Source organism: Falco punctatus (genome assembly GCF_963210335.1).
Source record: "Falco punctatus genome assembly, chromosome: 11".
Lineage (NCBI taxonomy): Eukaryota > Metazoa > Chordata > Aves > Falconiformes > Falconidae > Falco > Falco punctatus.
In genome coordinates this window covers 24,422,360-24,448,858 of record NC_137591.1, presented here as the reverse complement: position 1 = coordinate 24,448,858, position 26,499 = coordinate 24,422,360, and the positions used below count along the sequence as shown (strand labels likewise).

Genomic DNA, 26,499 nt, shown 5'->3' with positions numbered 1-26,499 from the left:
TAGATAAATAAAACCTATATTTTCTGGAATCTAGATTATTAACAGCTGTCCCCAAGGTCCCTTTGTGAACCTGACTTGGTCACCAGAGCAATAAGGCTGAGATCTTGCATATTTTTCTCTGTCTGGCCTATCAGTCAGAGGAAGGTGACCTTAGTACTCTTCGAAACTGAGTGACTTTTCTGCTGAGATTGCTTTCTTGGTGTGCATGTAAATTTCCTCCTTTCTCCCGTGTTTTTTCATCATCTGTACTTCCTTCCTTAGGCTGAGAATGATTCCCTTTCCCATGCATGCAGTTCTGTTTCCAAACCCAGTGTGTCAGGACCCCAGTAGTACCAGGTACTAGTTAACACTTTCATTTCAAGTACATTACTCTTTATATTTCAATGCATGATTTCCACAATGCCTGTTTTATCACCATGTAGTAAAGGAAGAAAAGCCAATATATAATAAAAACAACGGGGGGTTGGCCACTTACCAAGTGAAGATAAGACACAGTAAGGTAGATATTAAAATGAGGACCTGGTTAAACATTGCAGACTGTGTGCGCTGGATGGCTCTGTGAAGATCATTCTATATTAATGGAAAATAGGTGTTATATTTTGTTTTCAATTAATAAGGCATGAGCTGATTCTATAGAAGAATTATATAGTGCCTTGATAAAATGCAGTCATTCAAAACCACTCTAGAATTTGCTGATCATATAGAAGTCTGTGAAAGAGCCAGCTGTGATTCTGTGATTATTTAACTAGTTCTTTGTTCATCCTTGCACAAGCCTGATACTATTGGAAGCTGCCCTAAGGTCTGTCTGCTTATGTCTAACTTACAAATTACAGGCTGCAAGGACCAATTAAGGCATAGCAGTTGAGTTCCCTGCAATTGTATATGAACGGAAGAGCAGCAAAAGAATTAGCTATTCCAGCTTTCCCTGTTGGCACAGTAACAATTTCTACTAATTGAGATTTCACTTGATGTCTTAATTTTTGATAATTGTAATGCAGAAAGAAGTTTAGCAATGCTTGACCATTTGTATCATCTAAATACACACCTAGTTAGCTGTCTATTAAATCTGGATGGTGTACTGCACTGTGAAAATCCTACTAAAGACAACATACTAAAAAAATAGAAAGTCAAAAATAGTTATTTCCTTTTTCATACTTACAATCATATTCTCTAAAGCATGCTTTGCCAGCCAACAATTTAAAAATACAGGAATAAACAGGTTTCTTAGGACTGGCCAGAAAATCTGAAAGAAAAATTAACAAATTTGTTAAACGCTTTTCTATTCAAGGATAGAGCTTTTCTATTCAAGCAGCAATGAAACACTTGGGAAAAATTATTATTAACGTGTTTCTAATGTGAGATATGGCTTTAAATAATATTTTTTTTCCTTTGTGATTAACTGTATGTAAGATAATTTGATAAAATAAGCACAGTCAATTTTCATTGCAGACACCAGATATTCTTAGATTTTTTTAATCTAGCTAGTCTATTTTATTAATTGTGTTGTAGTTTGACTTAGAAGGTTTTGTTTTTATTTATCCCCTATTGGGGAGGAAGGGGAAACTGATCTGTATTATTACTTCATTCATGTAGCTAACTATCTTCTTCTTCTTGTTGACAGATTTCTGTTCCCACAGACACAAATCTGTCATCCATATATTGTTCAAATTTACTTCAATAAAAATTAAAAGTATTTGGGCAGCTATGAAAGTGCAATGTGCAAATGTATTAATTCAAATATGATTACCGTGATGATGAAAGGGACAGCATTAATTATTTCCAGGAGAAAGGGTATTCTCAGGATTTGTTCCCAGATATTTCCCTTCAATGAAAAGAAAAAAAACCCCATCATGTCACAGTAGGCTTACGTATAGTTCTGATGAGAAATATTTGTGATATTCCAATGTCACATAGGGAGTCTCTCCCACTAGCTGAATTTCAGAAAGACCATTCATCTCAGATTTAAACACATACGTCAAAAGTGAATATAGAGTACAGGCCACTCTGGCCTATTTTTCTACTGTTTATCATAATGTACTGCACAGGTAAAAATATGTAATTTTAAACCTGCATTTTCACTAGAGCAGGTCTCTATTTCCATATGACCATATACTTCCTTGCTATGACCTAGTTAGTAACATAGCTCAAATGAAGATTTTTAATTGCATTAACTAGTCAACTCATTCTCTCAGCTAATGAGGACATGCATTTATCTCAGAGAATAATATGCTCCTGTTTTCTACTATTGCATTTTTAGGTACCTTGGAATCATACACAGACATCTTACCTCTGCTTTTTTGTTCTTCAAAGGTTAGTTTACTTTCATTTTTACATGCAGACTTACACACAGATAAGAAGTTCCTGTCCTAAGGAATCTATCTGTTTAATAACTCGTTTTCCAGTGACTCTTCATACAAGTAGCAGACTGCCTTGCTGGCAAATTCTTTTACCTACAACTATTTCTACTTCTTTTTCTTAGAAGACTCTAAATATTTACAATCCTGCATGCTATAGCTTTTGATGGTGCCAAAGCTTTCCTTACCTTAATGCTTATTGTCTTAAGAGTGTCTAAAAACTAGAGACAAAGCCCTAATACAGCGTAAGAGTTGCTTATCCAAAGGACGTGACCTGCTCGGAAGATTTTACCATCAAATCAACTGTTTTGATTACTCTATGGACAGGTGGCTGTCCTATTATAGTCTATACTAATGTTTGTTATGAATGATGAGGCACTCTCTGTACATCCTTCTGATAGAACTTCGTGGCAAAACATAAAACAGAGAAGGAATGCAAATATGTTCTATTTTCCAAAGAAAAAATACCAGCTCATTTTCTCCTAATTTTGTTTCATTAGCCTCTGCATGTTAGTCACAAAGGTCTGGATATTTCTTTTATTAATTCTAATTCTGCAAGATATTAACTTATTAAGAAATAAGTATTAAGAAGAGGAATGAAGTGAAATTACAGAAAGATTAGTATACCAAGTCCTTTCTTTGCATTTATCTTCTTTCATCTTTACGTTACATTTTCTCTTTCCCTATTGTTTTGGAAAAAGAAGTAAGGAGGACAATCTAGCGTGTAGTATTTGAATTAGGACTACAAGACCAAAGTTCTGTATTTCTGCCACAACCACTTCCTTACATTTCAAGGCTTTTTGGAACTTGAACCTGCTTACATTTAAATCAGCGTCCTTCCCACATATTTCAACAAAAGTGGTACTGATCTTTTTAATCTGCTTACTGCTAGCTACAGGATGGGGATAATACTACTTCTTTTCCACAACTGAGCAGTGACTGTGAATGACTAAATGTTGGGATGAAAACGCATACATTTAAAAAAGAAGGTATTTAAAATTCAGTGACTTACGGCTTTACTAATTCTGTATATCAAGACTATTACAGGTGATGCAATAACAATGTAGTATATATCATGGCAATATTGAAAAAATGTGCAGTACAGCATTATATTTTCAGTTGCAAGGGCATCTTAATCTTTCCTGTTCAAATAACCATCTGATATAACCACTGAATATTAAACACAAGTTTCATAGCATATAAAACTCTTTTTCTGTTTTTAACTTTTCACATCTGGAAGCCATTGTACCTATGGGGCAGGGATTATTGTCTTCCATGTAATTGTACTTGGTGGGAGTTAGACATACTTGAATAACCTTAAATATTTCATTTGATAAGCAGCCCTGCAAACAGAAATGAAATTATAAGACGGTAAGCTGAGGTTTTGTTTGTAGGAATAATAAAATCAAAAGAAAATTTGATTTTCCCAACTGACCCTTTTTGTGTTTTTACCAACCTCCTCATTTTTAATGCTAAGAGGTTTCTTTTCTGCATTATAGAAAAGAAATGTCACATAATTTACTTGTGCACACAAAATGCCTGTACAGATGTGCTCCAGGTACTTACTGATGTATGCAGCTGTAAATTCTGGCTTCTACATACAAATGCATCATGTCTTCTGCAAAACTGCTTTTTGCATACAGTACTGATAAGAGTAGCTACGATTGCCTGTGTGCCAGTGATATATAAGGACTGCCAGACCTATGTGATGAGTTTTGGCCGTGGAAAGTTCTAACGTATATATCTGTCAGAATCTGGCCAAGGGCAAACCCTCATGTAATGGGTTAAGCTGTGAAAATGCAGACTGTGAACCACTCATTCTTGGATCCAAGTGATCAGCAATGTAATACAGTGCTGCATTCTTTGCATACCTCACCATATAAAAACAATAAGAAATGCAAATCAACTGTATCCTAGTAGCATGACACACTATTATACCCTCACTGTTCTGCACGTTGAATCACTTCCCAGATGTCATCCACCAGATATCGGAAAGGTAAATTCCATGGAGTATTCTCTCAAATGACTGCTTGCTTTATTTTACAGGTTACTTGTGAAATCCCAGCAATGTGGACACAAACGCAAACACAATCATCTTTTCCTTGTTTTCTTCCTGGCTCATCCTCTGACTTGTGCCTAAATTGCTTTTGGAAAAGCTTTTGCTTTGGAAATGTTGGCAAGAAGTTATCTGTCAGACTTACATGAACCAAGACTCCCTTGGTCATCTTGGCAGTGCAGAAATGCCTTACAGTGAGCAAAGTAACTGCCACCTTGGCTTCCTGAGACTGCTGCAAAACTGGGGTAAATGGCTCTATCATGACATTTCCAGATTTTAACTACGAGGACAGGACCATAGAGAAAGAGGTGGATTGCAAAAGTGCATTTGAATACTATTATTCTTCTTACATTACTCTTATTCCTTTATGGGAAGTGGAAAGACAGCCTCATAAAATTACCTCAACTTCTGTGACAGGCATATGCAGCAAATCAGGATAGTAGAGCTTTACACTCATTGCACACTAGTAAGTAACTGCTCATGGGAGGTGACTTGACAATATTTCTCTCGTCTTCTGTACTCACTGAAATTGATGCAGACCACAAACATAATGGATGCCCATAAAATGCTGCCCAATAAACTCAGGAACAATATAAATTGTGATTGCTCTTCGCTGTTTTGGCACTAGATGTGTTAATTTTGGATTGCTTCTGCCTATAATTGATTTGCATTTGTAATCTCCAACAACTAAACAGTATATGCTATGAGGATTAAGAAGAGTAATTTTTAGACAGTAGATAGTTTTAATCCTTTTAGCGTTATTGGGCACTAAGAAAAATATTTATGCCATAATCACTTGATAAGCACACTAAAGTACAACTTCTAACTCCAGTGGTGGCTCTGATAGCTACTTAATGTCCATAATTCAAAAATCTGGGGGGGAAAAAAAAAGATTTTGCTACAAGATATTTTTAGCTTTAGAAACCAAGTCTTTTCATATTCACTTTGATAAATCACTTCTTTCTCCTGAAGATACTAAAAATGTAGAGTACCTAAAACTCACTGGAACAGCACATAACAAAATGTAATGAAGAAAACTGAGTAAAAAGTTTAGGAAAATATAACTTTTTAAGGAGAATGCAAATACAAAAATATAATGTATTCACACCAGATGATTTCAAGACATTTTGCAAAGATGTTCCAATAGCATCAGAGAGATGGATAACACAAGTATGTAGGTATTGAATGAAAAAAAAACCCAAAAAGTACTATCTTGGCTTAGTTTTTGATGTGCAGTTTTAGAGGCATGAAACTTGAGTTACAGATACTGAGGAGCTACAGCATTGACATCAATGACAATCGTGTCCATTGCATTACGGATAGACATATAAAACTGCACTTGAAAAATCAGTATCTAAAAATCAAGGTCACATTTGAGAATGTTTTCAAATTACAACGGAAAAAACCCCAGAAATTTCATTTCTAACTTCCACTCTCTAGATATTAGTGTTTGCATATAAATTTGGGAAACATGGCTAGGGCTGCCTGTGACAATAGGCTGTCCTCTGCATGTGTGGTTTTCTTAACTTCCTGCTTGTACATCAGTGTGGGCATAAGTGCAGGCACATGAATTTTACATTGAAACATTGAACTTACTTTTTCTGATGACTTACACCTAAAAGTAACTAGAATTACTTACCTTGTAGCTTAAATAACTCAGCAGCAGAGTTTCAAAGAGACTTATTAAAGCCACAGAAACCTTAAGTGACAAAATATACGTATTAATACTGGCTTCTAAAGAATATATGACATTAAGCATTACAATGAAAAGTAAAAGACAGTAAAAACCAGCTTTTTCACACATCCTCTGAAGCCATCTCAGCTAACAGCATTCAGCATGAAGCTTAAATATTGTTATTTTTCTGACTAAAGCAGCGGCTGTGACTTGAGTCTCATTGCTCTTTTCCAAGTTTAACACTCCAGAGAGCCTGCAGGATGGCCTTTCCATGGTTTTTAGACAGCTCCATACATAGTCTGCCAGATTGTTTCTCAAGTTTCAGTTGTCTGTTCCTAAAAGGTACCAAGATCTTTTCACAAGACAGAGAAAGAGAAAGCTGTAAATAATGGAAGTTAGTCAGTTCTTTACTTTTCTGAAAGGTTATTACGAATTTGTGGAAAAACAAACACTTCTCTGACTGTGTACAACTCAGAAAGCTGAAAACAGCAAAAAAAATGATACAGATTAATCGTTATTGATTTTAATATTCAAATGCAACTGAGCTCAACTTACCAGCCTTCACTAAGATTATATGTAGTATACATACTATGTAATTGAACAATATGTAAATAGTCAAATACCAAAACAGTGAAAAATCTACTTAAAACTTTATGCATATTACATAACCACAAAACTTACTTAAATCCTCTGCATAGCAAATATTTCTATTTTAATGTATATTGTGGGAATATTCTATCAAGGAGATACACAAATTCAGCTGGAGCCTGAAGTCAAACAAGCCTCAGGATTTCTGATTTTAAACCAATGCTCACTACTACTGAAAACTCAGAAGAGTACACTACTTTCACTCTCAATATCATCTAGTTTTAAAAAAGATGCTGTGAATTGGAGAATTATTCAAATATGTAACCAAAATATATTAGTTTCTCCAAATAAATATTACTGTTTTACATAAACTCAGGTTATACTTAAAAAAAATATACCTTTGCTTGCAGCTATTGTATATACCTTACTGTGAATGCAGGCATATATATACACATGCATACACATATGTATAAAGTCCTATGTTTATCAAATAAACTTACTAGAGAAAGACTGTAACCATAAGCAAATAAATCTCTCAGTATTTAATTAAACTGAATACAGTAATCTGAATGTCTAAGTCAAAATTTATTCAAACTATGCATACTTTGAACAAGAGATTGAAAGATGTTTTCATCTCTTAGTAAAACTGTGTATTACATAGAGGTACAAACCACAGTAATGGCATTGCGCTAAGCATGGTGCAAGAATATAATGGTAGAACCATTCTGGAAGCTTAAGGAATTCATACTAGAAAAAAGCATTTCACAAGGAGAATTCCCTCATCACTGTCCACAAGTCAAAAAAGCGTTCCTTAAAATGAGCAGGATCCAGGAGACTGTGGATTGAGCCACTAACTTCAAAAGACCTCCAAGACCCCCAAAAGCACTGATGTAGTGCACCTTTTGTGACATACTCCTCTGAACATGTAGGCTTCTATACCATGAAGTAACTTTAGCTTTCTAATGTATTTAACAAGAAAGCCCATGAAGCATGTCAAAAGCTAGTCATAAGCAATTATGAAATTTAAACTCATCATTAGAGCAGTGAATACTTGACTCAAAAGAGCTCGATAATCCTAAGAGAAAAGGGTATCTAATTCTACAGTATTTTGTTATAAGCTTTAATACTTTATAAATATATTGTGAAGTCATATAAATTCAAATCAGTTAGCTCAGATCAGCTTATCTTTACTTTGTGCTTTTGTTATACTTGGCCATCAAGCAGACTTCTTTGTTAATACCAACTTTTCCAAGTACCCTTTAACACCACTAAAATGCTATTCATCAATATTGTCTACACTTATTAAATGGAAATAGTTAAATTGGCCATTTACATATTACCTGTAATCCCCATAAAGGCAAGCTTCGATTCACCCAAATAATAGGAGACCTGTTCAAGATAATGAGAAAATAAATATGAAATTAATCAGAATCTAGTTAGTGTTTTGAATAAAATCAAGAGGAAAAAAGTTTGTACAAGTGAATGGAAATTAGAGCAGCCTTATTTTTTAAACAAATTCTCAGTAATAAAAGTTTTAAATCAGTAGTTATCTACTGAGTATTGACATTTGTATTTCTAATCTAGAGCCAATCATTGAGTTCCCATGGGAGTAATCCAACACCCAGTGACAACAAAATCTGTTCCTGGCTTCAGTGGCTGCTAGTTCATCCTTTATGATTCTAGAAAGAATAAATCAAGCTGTGCTTTTGATTCTAGAGATGCAGAGGAATAATATTTTGTGGTAGGAAAAAAATTTGACAATTATTTTGCCTGAAGTTTTTGCTCTCTGTGTAATGACACAAATAGTACATAACTCATAGGGGCTGTCATATCTTGGAAAAATCTCGTGTCTTAGGATTTACTAAATTCAAGATTAATAGGCACTTGATACAGTACTACTGGGATCTGGTACACTCAATGGCACAGTACCTTACTGTCACTCATTTATTGGCAGTCATAATTGTTTTTTAAATGGGGGGGGGGAGTTTCAGCAAGGTATAAGCACTGATGGAATTCAGATCTTATAAGAACATCCAATCCAGCAGTTCACTTATGCAACCACAGAAACAATTACAATATTAAAGGCAGCTTTGAATAATCAGGAACACGGAAGTAATTGCTTGAGAGTTATGGAAATGTCACTATTATATGTTAAAATGTCCCCATTCCAGATGGAAATGGATATGTCTTTCTGTTTTTCTCCCCTTCCCACCATTACGTGGACTTTTGGGTTGCTTTTTCAAAATAGAAACTCACCAGTCAATCATTCCAGGTGTGTAGTTTTGATTGGAACAACTCCGGTTTAACTCCTTACTGAAAGTTGTCATGCCATCCGTGCAAAGTCCATTTTCATTAGCAAATGTATATGGGAACACGATCATAAAAACATGTGAGAGGAAAGGGATATTAATTACATTATGAAGTGTTTTATAAAATGCATGTGATAGTTTGAAACCCTAGGCAATGGATATAGACATTTTAAAAAGTAAATTAACTTCTAGGAAGTAGTTTGTATGTATTCCATATCTCCAGATAAAGAATTATGAAGCATATTGGGTTATATTTTTTAAAGATTTTTCAAACATGTTTCAATTTAAAAACAAAACAGCTGAAATTATTCTTTAACAAGCTGAACTAAGCACACAATAAATATTAAGATCAAGACAGCAGAAATCCTATCACATGGATAGGCTGGGATAGAAAGAGCGTCAGGAAAGATAGGGAAGATTGCATCAAACTACACTTTATATCCTCATTTGAGTATGTGATGAGGGCTGGAGATTCATGCAGCATTAATTCAAGAAAGAAACTGGTGACATCTATTTAAAAAAATAGCTGCTATGTACATGTGATGTTCTCTTGCCTTGAATTGCTGGCACAAATCCTCCCTTCAAAAGGTGATATAAGGATGTGAGAATATATATTTTAAGTAATGAAAAATATCCTTGTTTAACCTTGGCAAACAAGGTCAGTAGAAAAGGATTTGCAGACCACAGATTAGTAATAGCTGTATTTTTTACCAACTATGAGTGGGACAGGTGCTAAATGGTGTCCATTAATAAGGATGCTTTATGTCTTAAGCTCTTCCCTGCACACCCACTGTGCCTGAAGGAGTAAATGTAAGTTACTAACTTGTGTAGTAATTTCTGAAAAACAGGAAATAAATTTGCATCCCTCCCAGAACTGTCACTTTAAAAACAACCAGGTGATAATGTTTTCTGTGGCCATGCTCTCAACAAATTGAGTAGTTTCTTTCATCAGGCTGTGACACAGTATCTAAAAAGGATTATTTTTAATTCATAACAGTGCATTTGTAAGAACGCATTATGGCAGTAGTTTAGGTATAAAGCCCTTGGGATCTCTACGGGTAAAAGCATTAACATTAACAGGGTACCATCTGGGCACAGGGCTGATTTGTCTGGCATAGCTTCTAAGACTGGAGTCTTGGTGAGCATGCAGAAATGACTTACCTGAAACTTCTCAGCCAGACAAATGTTATACAGAGACAGAATCTCTTAAATGTACCACAACACAATATAAGGGAATAGTATATACAGAAAATACAAATTCTGGTTGGTGAATTGTTCAACATTTAGATTGAAGGAACAGACATGTCAGGAAACATCTGGGGAATTAAGCTGCCTGCAAGACGCAGAAATATCTTTGCATATGAATACAAAAGTACTGAAGTATACCTGTGGCAGAAGTGATGATATTCTAATCTGTACTGTGTACCCCACATAACCTTGCAGTATAATATGCTCATTTGGGCTCACTAGTATTCTTACAACAAAACAGTATCAGAAACTATCATTAGCTGTAAAATTTCAAGTCCCTGAGTTGCTGTGTTACTATGTCTAAATTTCTAAGGATGGATTTTCTCTTCTCCATCACTGTTAAAGGTTTTGCAAAATCTTTACTGCTCGCTTCCTCCCTGCACATTTCCTCTCATTGAAGAGACATTCTCAGATACATGCAGAGACAAAAAACATCTTTCACTTTTCCAGGAAGATTTTTTTTCTGGCCCTTTTTCAAATGTTCTAATTTCTTACAATAAATCTTGACAAAAATTTTCTCAAATGCATCTTCTGTACTTTCAATTCACACATCCTTCTCTCATGCACTGCTGAGTAAAGCCAATACCTTGCTTTGGACTCTGTTCTTGTAAAATGTAGTATTTCTCCTGTGTACTAGATTTTTTATAGTATTACTCTTATCAAATTTAACTGATTTTCAAATATTAAAATTGGAACTCATACTTTTGTCCTTTGTTTAACATTGTGTGAGGAGTGCCAGTTCTATTATCCCAAGCTTAGCATTTTCATCTGTGCTTTGCTTCTTTCAGTATTTAAGGCCAACAGAATCAAATGAAGTGAAAGCAAGTAAGTTAATAAAATGTGGTGCTTATTAGCATTTGGAATTGAGAAGATGCAATATATCCAGGATACAAATACAACTGAAGTACACAATTGAATAAATTATCAATATAATTTCTTCTACAACTGGTTGATTGTATAACACATGGGGGCGGGGGGGGGGGGGGGGGGGGGGAGCAGAGTACCCAATGACCCACATAGAATGCCACACTGACAACTGTAGGTGTGCAAAATCACACATTATCACCATAGATCATCATGAGCATAGAATATACTTTTGGCCTTTCTGTTTTCTAAGTGTTTAGAGAAGGCAGAGGACTAGAAAATTATCATCAATGTCATCTCCATGAAAGCTCAGTTTCATGTATTTGTCTGTTTCTGGGATCTGGGGTTTTAAGTAAAATTATTCAAGTAAAATCCAAAGTAAAATTATTTAAGTAAAATCCTAAAATCATTGTTGCATAAACTGGCAACAAATATTTGTGATTTTTATAAATATAAACATAATATATAGAAATGCTATGTAATAATACAATCAAAAGATGACGCACTGTATCTGGGCAGTCAGGATTATTTTAGCAGTAAAGTGAAAAAAGAATATTGTTATTTTAGTTCTTATTTCCATTCACTATGTAAGACTAGCTTTATAATTCTTCCAAAACATCTGTAAGACATTAAAATCAAATCCCTGTTGACAGAATATCAAACATTTATTAATTACATTAATTCATTTCTTATAAGTTAAACAATGCTTTAAGAGCAAAAATAATTAAAAAAAAACCAACAAAACACAACACAAAAAACCAAACAAACAAACAAAAAACAAACCAAAAAAAATCAAACACATTACCATCCAACTCCTTGTGTAGGATCATCCAGGAGCACACGAATTATGTATAAGAAACAGCTTAGTAGCTTGAGAGAGAAATTGAATAATCGTATCCTCAGACCTATTTTAAAAAGAAAAGAAAACACAGACATAAATTCAGGTTCTTTACAGATTCATCCACTTTACAGATAAAACTAAAAGGAACTAGAATAGCCATGCTGTAACAAAGCAAAGGTCAATCTAGCCAGTAACCTGTCCCTGATACTGGCGATCGCCATAGCATACAGGATGTAAGAATAAGCCTGTCAGACACAAATACACCTCTCGAGCTTCGAGGAATCCCTGGGTTAAGACTCAAGTCTGTCTTAATACAAAGAACTACTCAGTGATTTGTTTGAACCTAGTCTATGCCACTCATCTTTCCTGAGGCCATTCTTTGGGTCTTCCATAGTTTTACAAGTCCACTTTCTTGAAAGGGGAACCAGAACTACATACGGTACTTGAGATGCAAGATACAGCAACATGAAGAAGGCATACTTTCAACCACAGGCAAAGGATATACAATGGCAATTTTTTAAATATTAATATTTTAAAGTCTTCATGGAGTAGCTTCTCATTCAGAACATGTTAATACTACCCCAACTTACACATATTAAACCGTAGCTATTTCATGTTGAAGTTGCATAATTACATGTCCATGAATCCGGGCATTTGAAAGTCACGCTGAATGCACAACTGAACTGAATCAACAACTTGTTCTACAGACCATATGAATATTGAAATGTTCTCGCTGAAAAGATACATCACAAATACTATCACAAAATATTACAGTATTTCCCACAAACATAGGTCCAAAGACAGGATTCCTTCAAAGGGATCCGCATGGACACTTGCTTCTATCACACGGGCAATTTATTTCAGTGCTTACTGGAGCCATCATCTACTACAGTGGAGCTTCACTGTATTTTAATCAGATTTTGCAGTCATTAGAGGATTAGAGTTTAGATTTTCAGTCTTGTTATTAAATTCACTAGTCTTAAAATTTTGCCTATGTAAATACTTGTATCTAACTTTTGGGGTTAAGTTTTTGTTCACCAATTAAGTTCAAACTGTCAATTGACTAAAGTTAAGTGGGGGGAGGTCACTTTAGGCATCAATTTTTTCCAGTCTTGTGAACTGAGAGTCCAGTTCTGCATGATGAACCCTTCTGTCCAAAGGAGAATTCTACTGACCAAGCCTTACAAAGGTGTGACTTCATTTGCGCCTAGTCATAGTAAAGATAATATATTTTATTGTTTGTTGCAAATATGTTAGCAGGTCTGCTGAACTCAATGTAATTACTTCTATGGCTTCAGAACTACAGCTTTATTGTATATACCCAAAGCTGTATGCATACATTCCCTTTGAAGGAAAGAATCACAATTATCTTATGGTAATATTACATACTTTTTCACTTTACTCAGTCCCAAGTTCAAAATGAACACCTTACAGACAAAACTGATAAATCTCCTTTTTTATCTACTAGTTCCCCTCCCATTAAAATGCAACCTAAAGAAAACACAGAAAAACAGAAAACAGATTTTTAAATATTCTACCATGCAATTGCTGAAAGAAATCTTAAAGCTCATTACACAACACTGCTTGCTACTTTTAACTGTGAAGTTGCAGTTATGACACGAGATCTGGATGGACTTTTACAGCACCTTGTCATCTGTAAACTAGGGATTAAAATCCTGTGGTCCCAACCATGAGAAGCCCCACAGCTGTTACTGGCAGTTAGGTTTGTGAACATTAACCTAGTGGATCCTGCTGCCCTGTCAAGAGTAATTAGCCAGAGACTATTCCGCAACATGAGTGAAGGTGTTGAAGTAGTAAACGGGGTGAGAGGCTATAGAAGGTAGGTAAGTGTGTTGTCATGCTAGGAAGACACCTTTTCTTGGACAATGCTATGATCACTTTTTTTTTGCAGCTTTTTAGAACTGTTGCTAAAGAAAACATGAGTTCTTTGTCTGTACTAACCCTTTTGTGCAAGTCTGCTAGAGTATGAATGGTTGCCATAACAACTAGACTATTACAACAGGAAAAGCAGATAATGTTAAAAAAAACAATAAATGAAAAAACACCTCACCCCTAATAAAAAAGCCCACCAGGATTTCTTTTCCTCACCAATTTTATGCTGTCTAACTTTCTTAGATAAGTATAAAAGTCTGCTGTTTCTTTCTTCTGTTTTTTAGCTCTGTAAATGTTAATCCTGGAGTGAAACACTTCTTTTCTGCATTGATAATGACCTGGTTTCTAATTATGTGTTGGTTTAAATGCCCAAAGAAAATGGTGCTTTTCAACTACATCCATAAAAGGGACCCATGGTCCTGCCTGCTGCCTTAAATTCTTAAGTCTCAAATTTTAGTCCCGACAAATCTAGAACTACTTAATTATTCACATATTGAAGTTCCATCAGTCTATTCCAGGCTATGCCTAAACGCGCTTCAGACTCCGGGTATCCCCACAGGAATGGCTGTTCCTGACAGAATATCGGGCAGGGTTTTCACACCAGACATTTTCATATTAGGGTTCCTGTTAGTGTAGATATAAAGGGCGTGTCAGGGACTGGGTTATATATAAAGTAAGGCAATAGGATAGGTCTGGTACCGTGTGTGATTGGGTCAGTTACTACAATGGAAGCATGGAAGAACAGGCTTCAAGTCTATCCTGTTCCAGAAGGTCACCTCTCCTAGTTCTGCATGCCTCAGCCTTTAGACATAGGATGTGCTGTCAGAGGGAGTAGGATTAGTCATCCCCACCAATGCTTTAGTAATTAATGTAGGACTACCAAGTAAGTACTGTCTCTTGTAGAAGTCTTCTGTAACCTCATAGTTGGGGGTGTCACCTATGAGTTGGAAGAAACACATTTATTCCACTATCACGGGGATACAGGATTTCAAATATGGGAAGGAGGAGTCAATCACTAGAGCAAGTATTTAAAATAAGTTTTTGTTTATTACTCTGTTACAAAGAAAGCTTTTCATATTTCTTTTTGCTGGTTATTTTTGTCTTCCACTTTACATGCTGTCAGTGGATCAACACGGTCTACTTAACTTCTTTTTTTCCATTTGCAGCCAGATTGTTCAAGTAGCAGGGTCATTTGCACAGAGTATCTCTGTTTTGACACTGGCGTCTGAAACTTGTATTCAGATACAACAATCATACACTGTTACCCACTTATGTATTGTTTAATTAGACCGTAATTTCACTGTGTCCATGTAACCACAGTGTCACATCCTCTGTCTTCTTTAAAGAAGAAATTGATAATAACAGTTCAAAATCTGTTCTGTGAAACACATGTAACTACGTCAGACATTAATGCTTCCTTCTCAGTTTGGACAAGTATTTGCTCTTTTTTGCAGGAATTTTTAAATACAGTAATACACAGTTGCTGACTGACTTTCACTTTTATTACAAATTCTTAATGCTTCCCTCAGAAGCATTTTCAGAGATTAATCCTCTCATTTACAGAGCTGACCTAAATCAAAGCAACAGTGAAGGAGATGGCAGCAGAAGATTTTATGATCATCTTCCATTATTCCTTTCCCGTAAGTCTGTAACATATTTTTGTTTTTTAGGAAAAAACATCTCAGTAGCAGCTTGCTTGGGAAGTTAGATCAAAATATACTGTTTATGATTTATATCCTGGTGGTGGTTCTTTCATTCCCTCTCCTCCAAACTGAAACATCGCTTATTTTTTCCCTTTGAGACCTACTTTATGCTGTGATAATACAGTGTGTGATCTTGGCAAGTACAAGTAAGTCATACCAATATGTCATCTCCCCCCTCCCCCCTCCCCCCCCCCCTTTCTTTCTTTGGCAGAGGGCTGGCTGACACCTTTGTAAAAAGCTTTTCATGCATTGGTTGAACTCGATTAGACATCTGCAGAAGACCGAGTGGAAGCTAGGATGACATTAGACATGCATGGAGGCTTGCTTTATCAGTTTACAGAAATACTTCCAAAATTAGAATAATGAATTAAATGCTTGATATTTCATGCTACCAGTCTGCACGTGATTTGCATCAGAATAGTATTTGGTAGAAATTTCATATAAATTCTAGAGTTGACTGTTGGTTGAAAAAATCACATGATATTACACTCTGATGTGTTAAATTCACTTCTGAAGTCTTAGTGGTTAGCAAAAACTGTTTGGTCAACACGGGTAGTTTGATTTAGTTATCTGAAAATACACTGATACTACTGACAATTACTTTCTCAATGATAGCAATTACATCTTTTGTATGTGAAGGAAGGTTTTCAGTGCTCTCACAGACACCAAAAAAGATCTAAAGGGCAGTATCTTTATCAACTCCCTCTTACCTCTGGGCAACAGAATCCTCTAATTTCAATGGAGGACTGAATGAGTGGCAGGCTACTATCTGAACAGCAGGATTTTGGAGATGGTATTTTAGAGGATTCTGGTTGTGAGTATTTGGACAAGAACACAGATTATTTTAGAGGATTCTGAATGCAAGTATTTGGACATGAACCAAGATCTGCATAAGCAGAAGGAGTGTTTGACTGCACTTACCAATTCTGAACACTCTGATTTGAGGATCTTTTTTTTATTTTTTCACTCAGCACAGTAATAATTCTGCTGTATTTCCTCTTTGATTCTCCTGAAAATTGTCTTGTTTAAGTTCCAGTTGTTGGTTAAGCTTCTTCTATCATGAAAACCAGTAGCAGTGCTTGGGTAACCTGTGGGATTCTAGTGGGAAATGCCATGCCCACGCCATATGGTGCTGTAAGTACAGTAAGCACCCTCATTCTCCAACTTACTTTCCATGAACCGGCTGCATAATTCAACAATAGATAAAACATCTCATCTCTTAAATTTTCCCTGGAGTCCTCTCCTGAGGACCTGTCAGGAATGAAGGTGCCCATAATGACAGTGTCTCTACCAGCTGTGCAGGACGAACTCATTACTGTGTTTTTATTTGTTAATCAAAAACAGCATTCTTCTAAAAAATCTACCTTGTACTGTATGGCATCACTGCATAGGAGAATTCATCAGAATCTGGATTTTTCCAGCAATCATCAAGCAAGCCAAGAAGGAAAATTCCTGTGCTACTTGTCTGTAGCATGAACCCATCTCCAACAAGATGAATTAACAGTTGTTTTACACTCTCTTGCTTTTTTCAAATAAAATTCCACATCATTCATCTCCTTTGGACCCATATATCACACTTACCCAATCATAACCTAATAGAGATGTCCCAGTATAGTAACTTATGACAATTCCGTTAATGTGCTTAGCCAGAAGGGTATGCACTTGGCAAAGGAAAGGCTATAAATTCATACTAATTAATGAACTTCTGGTTTAATTTTTGTGCTGATGATCATAAATGTATCTATTTTTAGATGCACAGAGTCTGCCGTTCTGCCATCAAAATAGGTAACTGTATATATGTGGGTTTTTCTAACTTTGTTAAGATCTTAAAGTAGGGAAAAACATTCTTTCATGTAAGCCAGAAGGTACTGTTTGGAACCTTCCCATCTTATCAGTGAAAAGCGATTTAGAATGAGTCAGGTCATAACTTTATAGAAGTTCTTAGTAAGTAAACAAAACCACGTCAAATTCTTGTTTTGTGGACTAGATCAGAAACTAAAAAAACTATTTATTGCTTACAGCTTCTGACTGCCTTTCTAGCCAGGAGTAATGCTCTTTTCTAGTGTAGGATGCTTTTTCTGTTTTATCTCTTACTCCATTACACACTATATCAACAATGTCATAAGTCAAAGGCTATAAAGATACAAAATACTTAGACATGTAAAGTCACAGGGAGAAAAGTAGAAGAGAACTAAAACCATTTGAGAAATTACAGTGCAATTAATTACATTTAAAATATAAATTCAGTTAAATTCATTTATTTCTAATGAATCACAAAATGGTTGAGTTGGAAGGGACCTCTGGAGGTCATTTTGTCCAACACCCCCTGCTCACATAGGGCCACCTCGAGCTTGTTGCCCAGGACTGTGTTTAGACAGTTTTTAGTACCTCTATGGAGAGAGACTCCTCAATCTAGATGCAAAAACTCATTTTTGGCAACACAGACTTGTAAACATAAAATGGAGTATGAAATTGTACTTCACACATCTCCTTTCTTTGTTCTATGCATACGGAGGTTTTGTACACATTCTTTTCATATTGGCCAAAATGCAATAACAGAGCTCTAAAGCGTGCTAATACAGAGTAAGAAACTTCTTTCAAATAAAAAGTATCATTAGAAAACAATTTTACCAACCAAATCTAGTTAAATGTAAAAAAAATGTAAAAAAACCTATGTCTCATCTGAAGTTTAGAAGAGAATATAGTCTAAAGGCTATCCACATCATCTACTAGCAGAGGCAGTCCTCTGCTTTCTAAGGTATTTAGGCAGCTGAATTGAGATTAATTTTCCCCTGTGTGTCTATGTAGGTGTAACAAATAAAGCTTTCCCCATGGATTAACCTCCAGCAGCTTTGTTAAACCCAATTTTCCAGCTCAAAACAGGCAAATAAATCCAAAGCCCAAACTGAAAATACCAGTTATTCACAGCACAGTGCCTTTTTTTTTTTTTTTCCTCAGGAGAATTTTGCTTCTTAAACTTGGAAAGTTAGAGAAGCTTAACCAATAAAAAGCTAGCTCTTACTGATAGAAGGTCTGATGCTCTGTTACTGATAGGAGGTCTGATGCTCTGTATTATTTTAAAAAACTTGATCCAGTCTCCCAAATTTTGTTTTGTCTGGGTTTCTTTAGATTGAGACACCAAAAAAGTAAAGTCCTTCCTTTCTTCTTTTCTGTCCTTTTCCCAGACACAAAGCTATGGGGCTATCTTAATTGTACTACAAAGGCCAATATGTATTCTTTCTATTCTAAAAGCTTTATGTATAAAACTATTGCAGTTTTAGTTCCTTACAGATGTAGGCAAACGGAGGTAAATTCAATCCTGCTACACAGAGGAAAATTGAGGGCAGTTACTGCTCTTCTCAGCTATGACCTCAACTGGTATAATCAAGATTTCATAATATACCATGCTTCTATTCCCTTTGACCAGCTGCATGGAGGTATATAAAAAGATATCTTAATTCATATTATGGCCTGTGAAATGCTTATGTCAATGAAGATATCGTTAAATCAGACTAAAGAGGACCACCTTTCTGAGGTACCACATTCAGAAGAACGAGGTATGTTGTCCCCATTAGCTTCCTTTCCAAATTGATTTTCATAGTACACAGTAAGTTTGAAATTTATTTAGGAATACTTAATAAAATTGAACACTTCAAAAAGCTACGTACTTCTGCAGATTTTTTTCCTCCAGCATCTTAGAGGCTCTTTGCTTTCCTAGACATACAATCATGAGTTGTCAGTGAGCACTGCAATGTCAGATCCATGCAAAATGGTCAACTTGATCATGATACAGGAATAAAATCAAGTCACTAAGTATTTGAACCTATGCAGTAAAGCATGTTGGTTTAAAGTTTAAGTAACACTTTCTGAATTTGTTTTGGATATTATGTAAAACTGACTCCTCTACAGGGTAAAATTTTAGCTCAGAAGAGAATGAATGATAACTTTTCTGTTGCCTTCAATGGATTGGATTCTACTCAAAGTATCACAATTATGCTTAACAGAAATTAATCCAACTGCTTACTTGATCTTTGGTTTTTGATGAAGAAGAGCTTTAGTCTCTCTTTAAATGTATTTTCATTCATATAGAATTCAACTTGCACCCTGAAATATAAAAGGAAGTATTAGAATTGAATATGAAAGATAATAAGTTATTTTTTTCAAAATTATTATGCTAATCACCTGTTCTTTATATATAACTGGAGGAACATATAGAGAGTGTTCAGTAAAGAGCTCACTTGAATTTGAATGAGTAATGTTGAAAGATTAAAAAAAAAAAAAAACCAACCACCCAACAAACTAAAAAATTTTAGTTTATCCCCTTTACATGCAGAATCATTTTCATAGTCTTTGGATACTCTACACTGCAAAATCAGAAGCATCTATGGTTTTCATATTGTCATTGGAAGACTATTCTTATATCTGCATATTTGTAAGGGAGATTTCCTTGATGTTCAGGTTAAACCTTCCATCTCAGTTTAACTCCATTCCTGTAAAATTGGCATGTCAATGATCCTTCTTTTTTTCTGTCTTGTTTGTATCTCTACTAAGTGTTCATTTCTCAGCCAAGTGTTCACTTGTTTGTATACATCTTTCGTAAAATGCTCATGCACCAAACAAGCCACCCTCTCTGAACTTCGCTTTTGTCACAATGGCATACTGAGACCTGAAAGCAAAGCTATGTTGCAAACATACACTATCCTATAGAAAACAGCTCCCCTTCCTCGTTATATTAAAGCAACAGTAACATCTTTTCCCTTCCTTCCTCCTGAATTTGCCAGGATGTACTTCATGTTTCTGCTCCTCAATTCAGTCCGAGTACAACCCATGCAATAGTTCTACAGACTAGAAGAGAGAAGAAAACTGTTTCAGGGGCTGGCAAGGGGAAAAGGTATGCATTAGTTGTATAGAAAAACTTAGGCCATTCCACACTTGTGGAGCTGCACCACACAGCATTAGTTAGTTCCATTTCCACTGAAGTCCCTGCTCTACCCAACTGACCGGTCTCCCTCGCCAATCCCAGTTCTCCTCCAGCAGTGAAACACTTTACCCCAGCAGAATTTCTGTGCCTTCCTGAGAAATCAGTGCTCAGTTTGAGAACTGCGCTACTGTTGCTAAAGAATTAAGCAACATCACAAAAGTGAGTTGCTTCCTTCTGGCTTGCTCTGTATACCATCATTTGTTGCAAAACTGCATGTACCTTTTGTTTGTAGACATACTTGATCTTTGAGCATTTCTTTTCAGCAGTCTTTCCTTCATCAAATGACTGTACTTCAGTTACTTGCTCTTATATGTTTTTCAAGCAAGATCCTGACTTTAGTTTTTCCCCTCTTGCATGTGAAGCCTTCGCTGGAACAATTTTTGTATAATCTTACCTAATCTATAGTCTCTATCTTCCTCTCATACTTGTCTAATACTGCATATTTCTGTACACTTGTGGAACTGGAGGATTATTTTGTTATGGGCCCAGACTGGATGACATCGTGGGTAATGCAGTTTTTGCATGCTTGCTTACTTATCACTTTGTAGGACAGGGACAGCAAGTCATGAAAAGGCGGCTCCCTATGACCTAGTGAGGTCAGTTAATTTTAGCTAGTCACTTTGCTTTGGTGTGGTGTACTGTAGTGTTCCTTGTAGAATGGATAATTACACGGTTTCCTATTCAGAAGAGGAAAAAACATAACCTTATTTTTAAGAATCTGTATTGGAACCAAGCTCTATAACTTTCAGAAGTTCAAATGCATTTCTGTGTAATGACACCTCTGACACAGTAGTAAGAGCAACCCCTAGCCCAGACCAGATTCCTGCCCTATCTGGCTCTACCCTTTCTGTGGTAAGGAAGTTTAAGCAGTTGGAATTAATGAGGAGGAACCCACCTAACCCCTGCTTTTTAAACTAAGAGTAGCTGCAGCTGCATCTTCCAGAGAGCTTGGGCCCAGAGGAACGTCCTAGAAACTTCTACCAAACTTGAGGAAAAACCCATCAGACGAAGAGTAACTTGTTTGGGGGCTTTTCCTGAGCTTATATACAAACTAAGTGTTGTGCTGTTGAAGACTGCAGGAGTTGTTGCCATCAACAGTGCAGTTTCGACAGTTGGTACCCCTAAGGCAAGTTAAGGAAGCATGTCCAGGGGTTTATTGTTACGTGAACAGGTTTGTGGGGCCCTGAGCTCTGCCTCAGTTCTTCTCTGCACATTTCCCAGGGTACTTACTGTCTGTCATTAATGCACTGACAATTTTAGTGGGAAACACTTCCCATGATTTGGCAGCTGCCACATGCTAAGTGTATATACTTAATCTTCAAGGACATGTTTCAGTAAGTAAACAAAGTGGCACAAGCTATTGAAGTAAGGGATGTTATTTAAAAGGTGCACAGTATCAGCGATCTTTTTTATACATTTTAAACTAATTTTTGAGCAAGAAAATTACAGTAGTCACTGTGAAAGAACAACATGTTAACAGTAAGCCATGATTTAATGATAATGAGGAAAGAGGATGTGGGAGCTAATCACCCTCCTATCACTACCATTATGAATTGCTCTGATAGCCTTCTAACAGCTGTCTACTTTTCTTTTCTTAGCAACCTGCGCTCAGAGCAGACTGGGATTCCACAGAGCTGCAGTTTCCATGGCAAAATGGATTACAAACACTGCTAATACCACTTTTGTGGCTCAACTCCACCTTCTCCTTCCCCTGACTTTTTTTAAACTTACTTAAGACTGTATCAGCCTTCTACATTTGCAGGAAATACATTATCATGCATCTATAATCAATGTACACTTTCATGATACCCTGGCTACCAGACAGAAAACATTTCATTCTGTTTCTCAAAGGCTACCATTCGCTAAGGAAAGCTAAAAATGAATGGCTGAAGAAGCCACTGGCAGGTTAAGGACAGAAACCTCCAGATACTGTTGCTTCCCAATACTCTGCTTTTCATTTTTAGGGAGAACACTCATTCTACATGAACATTTGTGTTATAGTTTAATGATTAAAATTCTACGTCAAGTATTTGCTCTTTTCTCTATTTTTCCCACCATGAAGTGTAACCTAGAAAAGGAGTGTTTCAGGAATATAACACGAAAAAATTCTGAACTTCTCTTGTAAAATCAAAATCATTTAGTAGTAGAAGTGAAGGGCTTCAACAATCTTTTCCTGAACTTAATTGGATGTTTCAAGTGAGTGCGTTAAATTCATTGTCACATACTTATACAAAACTTCTCTGTTGCAGGATAAATACTTGTTGGAATTTGATTCCAAGCAAATGGTTTTGTTAAAATGGGACACATGCAGTACACGCTGATAGTATATGTGTGCATAGCTCATCTAGCCTATGGAATAGGTTTGGTTTTGTTCTGTATTTCTAGTGTAAGTAATTTAGAAGCGTAGTTTAAACAATTTCTGCTCCATGTTCTTTACCTTCCTGTGAAAGAAGTAGTTCCTGACCAAAAGGAAATCAAGCTGAAGGATTAAAACGCTACTTTCCTTGGTGATGGTTACTGGGACAGAAATGTTTGATGAACATAAGGATTTTGTGTATGCAGCCAGTTAATCGCTTCTGATTTTTCCTATTTATGTGGTAGGCACTGAATATTCCATGAAAAGCTGCTTTTGGAAGCCAAAAGAACAGGTCTTACACTTTACTGACTCTTGCTTTATTGAAAATGCACAAATACATGGTTGGTATACTTGTGGCAGAAACAACTGAAGTTACATGATTCCCTTGAAAACAGTGTGGGTTTTTTAACCTTCTTAAAATTAAATAGTATGAATAGTATTAGTAGTGGTCTTCTAGTTTAAAACCTAAGAATAGTGATGCCGATGGAATATTTCAAAACTGTAAGAAGCATCTTTAACTACCCAAAGTACCAGTATACATCATGCTCTTCTAATTCAGTGAAGACATCATTTGAGAAGTACGTTTTCATGTACCACAAAGTATAGCAGGAAAATGCTATTTCATGCCAAGGACACTAACACAAAGCACTGCTTGTCATGACTGTAAAGCACTGGGACCAATCCATCTGCATTTTTCTGTTGTTATTTACAATGTCACTCTAACTCTGTAGCCACGCTTTACTATAGTAACAGTATTACCTTGCACCCTCAAAACTATGAATTGTCATCTATGTTAGAAAATAGCAGATTTGGCAGAAATAATCCCTTCAAAAATGAAAGTATCAGTTGGGACTTCTCACTACATGTGTACTAAAAGCTGTAAATGCTTACTAATTCTTGACATTGGAATCAAGAAAAGATATTAAATGTACAAATGGAGCCAAGCTGAAGAAAACCACATCCATTTATTTAAATCCATCTTGACGGGAAGGGACATTTCATGTTTTTCCTACAAAAAGAGGCTTGTAATACAGACGCAATATGCTTTTTATTAGGATTTGCCAATCAAGTATGTGTGAAATCCTGTTAGATTTCAAACCTGGAAGTATATTATGTAAGGTCTAGATAGGTGCTTGTGGTGAAAATTTATTAAATTGATTACTGCTTATGAAAAAGCGTTTGTCTTTAATTAGGAATCATTTAACTTGGACAGGGAGCTCAGGGAGATCAAGGACAACTTTAATGAGCAGGTACTGTTTGTCCTGAGCCCCTGAACAAGCAAGACATGAGCAGGACCATCCCGACAATAATACTGCGTGCAGCTGTGTCATGGTGGGAACTCCACCGCGCTCGAGCATCTGGGCAACGTCCCTGGCATGTGTGACCCTCAGAGATCATCAGACAGTGCACACCTGCACTTGGCATAAGCGTACAAGTTTGTATACACCAGGTGTGCAACATGTTTCTGGTTTTCATTGAGCGTAAAGGCAGGAAAGCTGCGGGACTGGGCCAGAAGCCTCACCTACAGGCGAGCACACTGCATAGGAATTTCCCAGTTCCCAAGAGACTCCTGGTGCTGGCTCCCACGGAGCTCCCAGCCAAAGGATGGGCCTGGGTGATGCTGGGGTGGGAATTGGTGGTGTCTCCTTTCCTTAGTCTCATTAAAGCTTTGCAGCAATGATTTGATGCTTCGCACCTATTGCTCTTTTATCATATCATGCATAATAACTAGTACTGTTTCCTCTTATCATATTGCATGATATTTTCCTTTATTATATTGTAATATAATAAACTGCATTTATTCTATATTTGATTTGGAATTCATTTTTTGCTTGGTACCCAGTCAATCAGAAAACAGTGCTGAAGCGAACTGCTACTGTCAGAGCCTATTTTAATGCAAAAAAAAGAAAATGGGCATTTTTTTTTCTTTTAGCCTTTAATGAAAGATTAATGTAGTTTAATGATGACTGTCTTGGGTAGCAGCTCTCTTCTTTTTGAAGTTTTGCAAGTTCTTAAATATTCGGAATGCTGATTTGTTTAGAACTTCAAAGAAAAATGGTCATTTGACTTTCCAGGCCTGTTTGTTTCATCAGAATCCATATGACAGATGGAGACTGCTTGTCTGTAATAATAACTCATCATCTTGTGCTGAAGGAAATGGTTGTAAGACCAGCACTTTTCCATTACTGGTTCTTAACCTGAGGTGGCCTTCTATTTGTTTCTGGTAGGAAATCAGTCATCAGTTGCATAGGTCATCGTGAACACTCAACACAAAGTTCTGAGTTTTTCCATTTCCTCTTCCTGCTGAATGACAGCACCCCAAAGCCAATGGTAGTAACTGGGGGAGGCAGGGTGCTTGTTTCCTCCCACTTACTGGAAAGACAGGAAAGATGCCATCTGGTAGTCTATTCTTGCAGTGTGAGCATGACATGAAAAAGTTGTGGAGATCAGGACCCCAACATTCTTCTGGGTACTTTAGTCTTTAAAAGCTATACACTTACTGAAGCCGTTTGCCATGCACAATGCTAATGAAACCTAACACTTGCAAATGGCCTTGCCTTTTCTTACAGATGAATTCTAACAAGTCAGCATAATTAAAACTGATGGGTATAAGGTCTTCGGACAGGGGATTTTATCTGTTTATTATGAATAACCCAATGAATATTTTAAAGATCTCTGCAGAACTGTGTTCATGTAGTATTGTCTTATAGATTCTTTATAATACCTAACATCATGAATGTACATGATAGAACACAGGTTCTACACCTTCTAACAATTGCCTTGCCTTGTGGTATGAAGTATTACTTATTATCTCTTTATTTTTCCAAACTAAATTCTTGCAGTACCCCTCTAGAACCTCCTGCACAGCATAATTGTCTGGTTCAACTTTGAACTGTCATGGAACAAAGACACGTTTGGTCATCTACTTAGAGTGTAATGCTATAACATCTGTACGTGGTGTTCCTTTTGTTCCTTTTTTTTCTATGGGTATATTTATTTAGAAGTTACCTTCTAAACCAGTGAATCTGAGTTAACCTAGCTAGTGAAGTTTTTCCAGACATATCTACATTTGCTTGATTCTGTAACTGGATGTTACCATAACTGATGGGTTTATAGAGATCAGGTGTTATGGTGTCACTGTAAAAAATCTCTGTATTAATGAAGATAGAAATGGCACACGCTGAGTTCACTTTAATCACAAGTTACAGAATAAAGGACCTCATAGCTTAGAAATGTATGTAAGCTCAGACGCTTCTTACTGTATCCTTCCAATAAGTGCTGCTTGTTTCAATGGAAACAAATCTAAGACAGCACCAGACAATAGGCAGAACTGAATTTTTCAGGTTGCACAACATAAAAATTTGCACCTGCAACCACAAGAAAATATTTTCTATGTAAAAGCAAACTTTTTCTTCACTTGTTCAAAAGCCAGAATATTAAAAATTTCAGCCCTTAATTAACATTTTCTTCTGCACAATTTAAATAGTATATCTATATTTTTATGTATATAAATACAAACATATTTTAAAATCTGATTGTGAGTCAGCTTCATGTTCCTTTTTATGTTCCTGCCATGTTCCTGGCCTCAGTTATATAAAGCTGTCTTTGTAAAAACCTGTACAGATCCATG

At 36.1% G+C, this 26,499-nt stretch overlaps 1 protein-coding gene across 2 annotated transcripts in view; it reads right to left on the bottom strand.

Moving 5' to 3' along the window:
• Positions 1-26,499, bottom strand: part of KCNT2 (potassium sodium-activated channel subfamily T member 2) — a 154,245-nt gene that overhangs the window by 99,241 nt on the left and 28,505 nt on the right. The window contains exons 2-9 of one of the 2 annotated variants that reach the window (XM_080407181.1): positions 19,556-19,635; positions 11,900-11,999; positions 8,930-8,986; positions 8,014-8,062; positions 6,050-6,109; positions 1,748-1,822; positions 1,160-1,243; positions 476-570 (exon numbers count right to left, since the gene is read on the bottom strand). In XM_080407181.1, coding sequence (XP_080263307.1) covers positions 476-570; positions 1,160-1,243; positions 1,748-1,822; positions 6,050-6,109; positions 8,014-8,062; positions 8,930-8,986; positions 11,900-11,999; positions 19,556-19,635 — 600 coding nt within the window. The remainder of the gene's footprint in view (positions 1-475; positions 571-1,159; positions 1,244-1,747; positions 1,823-6,049; positions 6,110-8,013; positions 8,063-8,929; positions 8,987-11,899; positions 12,000-19,555; positions 19,636-26,499) is intronic. The other variant, XM_080407182.1, reaches the window with a different exon arrangement.